The sequence below is a fragment of the Phaethon lepturus genome, unplaced genomic scaffold (genome assembly GCF_000687285.1).
Source record: "Phaethon lepturus isolate BGI_N335 unplaced genomic scaffold, ASM68728v1 scaffold47723, whole genome shotgun sequence".
Taxonomy (NCBI): domain Eukaryota; kingdom Metazoa; phylum Chordata; class Aves; order Phaethontiformes; family Phaethontidae; genus Phaethon; species Phaethon lepturus.
In genome coordinates this window covers 16504-24633 of record NW_010529249.1, presented here as the reverse complement: position 1 = coordinate 24633, position 8130 = coordinate 16504, and the positions used below count along the sequence as shown (strand labels likewise).

Below are 8130 nucleotides of genomic sequence, written 5' to 3'. Positions count from 1 at the left end.
ACTAGGAATTGGCTGCCTAAAGGAATTTGCTTACATAATTGCTTATTACAGTTATACTGATACTTTTCCATCAGTAAATAATTTCTTGCAGAAGAGGAACGTGTTAATGTAGAAGTATTAATGGTTTAGAGCTGTCGATAGTTTCTTTATATACGAAAGCTTTGAATTGGTTCACAAACTCTGGAAGAGCGAGCCATTCTTGGTGTCAGCTTAGTCAAATTCGAGGTGAAGGATATTACTTTCCCACCTCCAAGAGATTTCAAGGGTTAGTGAATTTGAGATGAAGAAATGGAAAGTTCCAAGTGTCCGTCTGTGTTTGATCTAGTGTCTAATCAAAATGTGGGACTCTAAGGGCTTTGAGACACAAGGTATGGCTAATCCTGCTGCAGTAGTTTGTCAGTAACATTCCTTTCTGTAACACCTTCTTGGGAGCAGAGTCATCAGAATAATTTGGCAAAGAGGAATAAGTGCTTGTTACCTGCATAGGTAAATATCCATACTAAACTGCCTATTGCTCTGTTTCTGCAAATATGGAATGTATTTCCGTATGACTTCTGTCTGGTGCTAAGTGCAGCATTCTGATAAGCCATGGATGAGTAATGTCATTTGAAGCATATCACCTCTGCTTCAGTCCTTCAGTGGCTCTGTGATGCTTCAGCAATTTCTTGGCCCTTTTGATTCTTACATATCGTTGATTACTTAAGACCGGCTGCAAGTGTGGCTGGCTGGCATCTACAGCCAGTCGAGGCAGATGTACCGCACGGTGAAGCTAAGCCAGAATGATTCCCTTCAAGACTCTGCAAGATTCTCACAAGTAATGTTTTTCTGTTGAAACAAGATCAGTTGAAGAGCATAAAGAAATAGGTATGAGAGGGGGACAAAATTGCTGCAGACACTAGTCTGAACCACTCCACTGTGAGTACTTCTCTGCAGGCTGCTTCTTAGGAGAGAATGTCAAGTAATTCACTAGGTACCATAGCATCCAGAGCTGATTAGGAGAAAATTACTGCATCTTTTCAGTGTGTGTGGTTTTTGTTGTTGGTTTTAATATATAAATAATTAATATAGTGTGTAACACATATTTAAGCTGCATATTTTAGTATTGGTTACTACAATTTTTGGCTGTAACCATCAGCTCATAAGAGGAGGCTTTTCTTATCAGTGCTGCTTCATAGAATCATTTTAATTCTTTCTGGTGTTGATGTGTTTTGGGTTTTTTTTTCTTCATCATACTTCTGCCTCTAATAACTTTTCCTTTGCTCCTTTTGTTGCTACTTGTTTCAAAACTGTTACAGACAGTTTTTATAATTTTGGAGCTGATAGAAGGCATTCTACAACTTTTCACAGCACAATATGGTCAGACTGTTATTGTTGTATTCTCTGTGTTTTAGGAAATTGCCTAATCCATCCCTGAAATTTTTTTGGGGGGGAAGTGCCTTTTCACTGACCCTAATACTTGGATGTGAGGATGAGAAAATGGAGGAGAAAGAGAATGTAGAGGGAAATTATATTTCCATTGACGAGTACAGCAGTTCATCCCAGAAACTGCTTCCTTGAAACAACTTGGTATTAAAACAAGGGATTGTAGCTTTCAGAGAAGAGAGCAGATTCTGTAATCAGATTTCGTCCAGTACCTTTCTACTTGCTTCCGGTGAAGAAGAAAATTTGTGATTTTGTGTGGTGTTTTCTTAACTATTCTTGATAAATTGATTCAAATAGGTGCCATGGTGTCCTAACTTGGATCATGGGAGAAATATTCAAATTATATAATAAAAGAGGGTTTTTTGGTTGGTTGGTTTTTGTGTCCATGGCTTGTTAGTAGAAAGTTTTATTGTTTTTATGTGTAACCTGTAAAGCAGTCAGTACAGTTTTAACCTCCATAGTCTGATTTGAAGTCTGGCAGTTAGCATGGAAAAATAAATCAGACTGGTCTAATTTGATCAACTGGTGTCACAGGCATTTCAGTGATGTGTTGGTGTGGGGCAGGTTTTGGGTCTCTCTTCTCACCCCCATTTGTTAAAATAGTTCAAAATGTATCTTGGGAAATAATGTGTTGCAAATCTTTGTCCACAGTATATATGAGAGTATTGGAACTAGGTTGTAATACGCAGTAGCAATTATTAGATTTGCCAAATACTAGAAGCTGGTGTAATATAGAAGAGATGTTAGAAGAATGTCCAGGGTAGTTTTGGACTGACAATTAATGGCAATCACATCTAGGGGAGGGGTCTGTTGAAGAATTAATTATTTAAGATTGCTAATGAAGTTAGGAGTGAAAATATTTCTGATTTTATCTTTTTGGCTGTTCTGATGGATAAACAGGAGATATTTCTGTGTTACGAACTTCAAGAACTGACCAACTTGACTAGTTAAGCCCTTGCTTATAGGTGAGGGTGAATAATCTTTTTAACAAAAGCTGGTTTTATCCCATCATATGTTAAGTATTTACTGGCTAGACTAACAGGATGTTTTTTTCCTAACTTCTTGGCAGTATTTTTCTGTTATCAAAAAGAACCTTGACTTGCTAATGTGAAAATAGGCTATGTAGAAACAAAACAAACACTTATTTTGTTGGCAAGAAGCCAGGTTAAAATGAATTTGTCCTCTGTCTGCCTTAGGAGGTATACAATGTCTCTTTGCATATCATTCTTAAAGTAGGGGTTTTTAAAAGCATCGGAATAGGGAAGTTTTGGATGGTTATTGTATGTGTCCTTAAGTCTCTTAATTGATATCAGAATCCTTGAGGTAGTACCTTAGGTTTGAATGCTGGTGGCTTCTGTTCTCCAGGCCAGTAGCATTGAAGAAATGAAAGCTGAACACAGAGTTGTTACAGACAAGTGAAGAGGAACTTGCTTTCATCTTTCCATGGCAGAAATTCTCATTCCTTGTGAGTGAGAAAATCTTGTAGGTTTTCATGGTTGAGGAGTTTTAAAATAGTAGCTTTTAAAATAGTCCAATCTAATCCCTTTGTAAATAGCAAATACTCTATTGTATTTACAAACAGATGACACTTGCCTGTAACCTTAAATACTTAGCAGTAAAGTAAGATTTTTTTGTGTTTCGTTGTTAAGATGTACCTTATGGCAGTTAATGCTACCAAGTAACACAGATATAGAGGGTGTACGTGTGTAAAATTTTCAGAAATTTTGCAGTACACAAAGGGGATTTTTACACTGTATTTTAGAAGACAGAAGCAATTACCTAAAATTGCCAATTCATGAGGAAAAAAATGATGCCTGTTTCTTTCTTCTCCTCTGTCAGGTTTGTAAATACTATCTTTGCGGCTTTTGCCCAGCTGAGTTATTTACAAATACCCGTTCTGATTTAGGTAAGTCTCATCATTTTCATTAACTTACATGTAATTACAATTGAACTTATGTTTGCAAACTACATTTTTATTGTTTAATGCTCTGTCAAAACACTTTGAAAACAGGCTTTTTGTTTTTAAAGGATTGCCAGTGATATAGTATGTTAGTGGTATAAGAGCAATATTTATTCCAGATCCTACTTCCTCTAGGTGAAGCTGAATTATTGGGTGTGGGGCGGTTTTCTCCTCTTGAAGTGTTGACTTCTAGTTTGGTTTATTCTACCTGGGCAGGGTTTTAACTTATTTTTGTGTGAGTATATGTTATTGAGCTTCTTTACTTTAGAGACTCATTTACTGGAATAGTTATTACTGAAGGCCGTCTCTAAATTACTAGTAGCTTTCAAGTGATGGTATGCAGGCAACATGTAGTTTGGAGGCAAAACAGGCTTCTTTTCTTAGCATTAATGTCCAAGTCCATTGAAGAGTTTGATAGGCTGGGCAAGGTGGGGAATTTTAACATGACTACCTTCATGAACTCAGGCCATATACCTCCTGATTCTACTCTGAAGATCAATGTTTTAAGTAACGAGTTTATTACAGAGAATGCTGTCTGGAGATTAGAAAGTGCTTGGTGAAATTACCCTTCGTATGTCATTCCTCCCCCCCCCCTTTTTTTTTAAAGGCCCCAGGTGTTTAAGGTATTACCTTGTTTGTGTAGTTTTACCAATGTAGAACTTGATCTGGAAATTATATTTTATATGAAGGCTTTATACATCATTCAGAATTTCCTCTGGTTTTATAATTACTAGACCATATTGGCATTTTTTTTCTTCAACGTATCTTTCAAACTCCAAGCAAAGTAAGCAGAAAGGCAGGCATAAAATTCCCTGGGAAGTGTTTATAGCTCTGCGTTATCATGGTACACAAACAAATGCTGATGGAATGTTAATACAGCATTGAAGAATGCAAGCTTAAACTCTTTTTTGGGTCTCTTTAGGTCCTTGTGAAAAAATTCATGATGAAAATCTACGCAAGCAGTAAGTATGTTGGTTGGTATGTTAATGCAAGTACTGTTTCTAGTATGCTTGAAATTTTATTAAAGCAACCCAACCATGAGAAACTAATTGCTTTCTGATTTATGTAAACATTTATTTAAATGTTTAATGTTCTCTTACCTTGAGCAAGAATTTGTATCATTGCAGGTTTTGTTACTTATTTTTAATGTATTATGGATTGACGTGAGCATTCATTTTTAACATATTTTACCAGGTATGAGAAGAGCTCTCGTTTTATGAAAGTGGGCTATGAAAGAGACTTTTTACGCTATTTACAAAGCTTACTTGCAGAGGTAGAACGCAGGATTCGAAGAGGCCATGCTCGTTTGGCACTGTCACAGAATCAGCAGTCTTCTGGGGTGAGTCTGGAAGAATCATTGAGGCAATTTTTCCTTTCCTTGAAGATAGCACCTTCATGTTCTCTTTACCTTTTCTCTTCAGGTAAAATATATTGTTTTCCAGAAGATTCCCATTAGATAAGTCTCTTCATCTGTTAGATAGCAGATTGCTTCTAGCCCTAATGGACAAGCCAAGTGGCTTCACAGTCAGCAAGAGTCTCTCTGTTCTCCCCATCTCCATTTTCTCAGAATCAGTATCTGTTCTCTGCTCTGGAGTGTTAATCCTGTCAAGTGTTGTCTTTGCCCTGTTAACCTCAGTTTACCTTCTGTCCCTTAGTTGCATATTCCTCCATCCCCCCACTAGTAAGCTGTATCACGGTGATACTACAGAAGTAGGCGAGTACTGGGTCTTTCAGTGGCTGATGAAGCTGTATCCCCTTGTCAGCTGCCACACTTAAGCAGTAGCCTTTTTCTGCTCCCACGCCACCATTGGCAGGCAGTGATGGAATCACAGAAGTTTGAGAAAGAAATACTTGTGTGCAGCTTTTCTCTCTTAAGTATGCAACAGTTCCAAGCTGCATACTGGACAGCTGTTAATGAAAAACTTAAACTGACTTGGAGAAAAATTATATGTGTTTACTCCACTCGTTTTTTTCCCTGCCCCTGATGGATTTGGAGCGGTGACTGTGGCCTGTGTTCCAAGAATTTTGTGACTGCTAGGGTAGCCTTGCTTGTTTTTGGTGCCCCTGTTAGTAGCTCTGTGCAAAGTCCAGTTGCTTCAGAAGGAGCTGTGGACAGTATCCAGTCAAGAGAGCTTATTGGCTGTGGAGTGGAGCAAAGGTTGTGGGGGAAGCAGATGTAAGTATTCTGGCAGCCTACAGAGAGGACACTACTAACAAGTACATTTTGGATGAAGTGAGATTCTTTTTGCATTTATGCTTAGAAGTTGTTTCAGAGCCCACGGAACTTCCAAGTCATACTTGAGTGTCTGCAAAGATACGTAATATCTGCATGGCAGCTTCAGAGTTTAAATTTAGGACTTTGAATTCAGATGTCTTACCTTTTATGGGCTAGAGCCTTGAACGTTTTTGTTGATTTAGGAGGAATTAGTGTGACTAGAACTTGCTTCACTCAGCAAGAGTGGAGTAAGCTGTGGTGAGAAGTGTTTTATGTTAGACTAGACTATTATTAGTAGGTCCTCGTGGGAGAAGAGGCAGGAGAAGGTTATTCCTGAAGTGTCTCTGGAATATGAGAAGATATACATTCATGTGTTTTAAAGCTATATTAACAAAAACAAAACAAAACAAAAAAACACAAATAAAAAAAGACACACTTGTACTGTTTGGCAGGGAGCGGGACCTACTGGTAAAAATGAAGAGAAGATTCAGGTGTTAACTGACAAAATTGATGTACTTCTACAACAGGTGAGTGTTTTTTACCTGCTGTAAGAGAGACCTCTTGCTTTTGCTATTCGATTAAAACTCATAGTTCGATTTTTTTATTGTCCTTTAGATTGAAGAACTAGGTTCAGAAGGGAAGGTGGAAGAGGCACAAGGAATGATGAAACTTGTTGAACAGTTAAAGGAAGAGAGAGAATTGCTGAGATCTACAACTTCAGTAAGTAATGTGTTTGTAGTTCTCTCAGACTTTTTTCAAAATTTGGTGCAACAGTACTTTCTTAATAACTTTGTCCTTACACTGATGGCATGCAAGTTCTCTGCAGAATTTGTTAGACAATAACAGGACATTTAAATGTGTTAATCCAGCGTGGTGATTTAGCATGCTACCTTGGGAGTGGGATTTCTGCAAAAAAATTATGAAGTTACTTACACAGCAGTCCTGGAGGTAAGTTTGCATCTTACTGTAGTTCAGATCTCAGTTAAAATTTGCTGTGTAGCCTCCGCAATATTATTTTAGTGAATTACCAGTCTGACGGTGTTACAGAAAGCCCTTGTGTTAGGGCTGTGACTAGAGACCGGCATCTGTCTGAGAGCTACAGAAGCCAAAGGTAATGTGTTAAGTAGCAAGTTCCTGTCAATAAAAAGGAGTTTATGTTTGAAAATTAAATTTTGGTGTTTAAAATATGTTCAAATTGTGATTCCTGTTTTTTTTTTTTTAAAAGCTCTTAAATGTTGCAGGCAATAGTGTTTATGGCCATACCATATGATTCATGAACATTGCACAGCAATAATCACTTGGGTTTATGCTGAAATTTCAGTGTTACTTCTCATATGTCTGTTGAAACAGTGAATTAATTTGACCACCATCCTTTTATATAGAAGCCCAGCATTCCTTTTTGTAATTCTTCATGGTATATTCTAGCCTTTTCATTCCTTGAGACATATTCCATGGTTATTCTGCAGCTCCAGACATTTCAGTTAATGCCAAAGAAATCATCTTAAGAGAAAACTGATTTTTATTTTCCTTAATACAGTGATTGCAAGGAAGCTGCAGATATGGCTATATACATATTAATCCTTTGCAGGGAGGAATAAGATTTGTTTTCTAATTGACTCTTTCTTTGTGGCTTATGTGGAATGGGTGTATGTAGCCTATTTTTGCCGTGTTCATCCTAGTAGGTGCATGCTCAGAAGACAAAGCATGTAGATAAGATTTTGCTTTCACTAGTGCCTAGGATTTGACAGCATTTGATTTGTTCTTCAATCTAAGGTTGTAAACCTCTTCACTGGCTGCTGGCTAAAACTTTTCTTTTGCTTTATCGCATATTTTTCTTTTGCAGACAATTGAGAGCTTCGCAGCCCAAGAGAAGCAAATGGAAGTTTGTGAAGTTTGTGGAGCCTTTTTAATTGTAGGAGATGCACAGTCCAGGGTAGATGACCACTTGATGGGAAAGCAGCACATGGGTTATGCCAAAATAAAAGCTACTGTAGAAGATTTAAAAGTAAGCATCTCCTTCAGTTATTGAACATTAAAAAATTGCTTGGAGGCTTCCTATGGTAAATAAAAGGCTGTCCAGTGGACTTTCTCAAGTGGGTGAGATACTCATATATATAAAAATTAAATGGAATCCTACACTGCACATTTAGCACTGTGCTTGCACTGACATTCTTTTTTGTATGTGATCGCACTAGATACAAGCAAAGATGTAAATCCATGTGTGAATTTTTTATGGCCTTTGGCCTCTTGTGAGAATGATAAAAAAAAGTTCTGCAAGACAAAGTGCTGTTATGGAGTCTGTCTTTTCTTTGGAAAAAACCCTGAAATATTTTACAAACTTAAGCTTTTACATCCTCCAAAGGTATAAACTTTAGTTATATTGGATGATTTACCTTGAGTAATCATTTCTTTCTGTGAACTTTTTTTTTAAGGAAAAGTTACGAAAAAGAACAGAAGAACCTGACCGTGATGAGAGGTTAAAAAAAGAGAAACAAGAACGAGAAGAGAGAGAGAAAGAGAGGGAACGGGAGAG

The 8130-nt window shown here is 37.4% G+C and overlaps 1 protein-coding gene across 1 annotated transcript in view; it reads left to right on the top strand.

Annotated features, from left to right (window-relative positions):
• The first annotated feature begins 3267 nt into the window (after window positions 1–3267).
• LUC7L3 (LUC7-like 3 (S. cerevisiae)) overlaps window positions 3268–8130 on the top strand; it is a 13247-nt gene continuing 8384 nt past the window's right edge. The window contains exons 1-7 of the mRNA XM_010283873.1: window positions 3268–3328; window positions 4305–4344; window positions 4577–4721; window positions 6050–6124; window positions 6213–6317; window positions 7441–7602; window positions 8030–8130. Coding sequence (XP_010282175.1) covers window positions 4599–4721; window positions 6050–6124; window positions 6213–6317; window positions 7441–7602; window positions 8030–8130 — 566 coding nt within the window. The 5' untranslated portion in view covers window positions 3268–3328; window positions 4305–4344; window positions 4577–4598. The remainder of the gene's footprint in view (window positions 3329–4304; window positions 4345–4576; window positions 4722–6049; window positions 6125–6212; window positions 6318–7440; window positions 7603–8029) is intronic.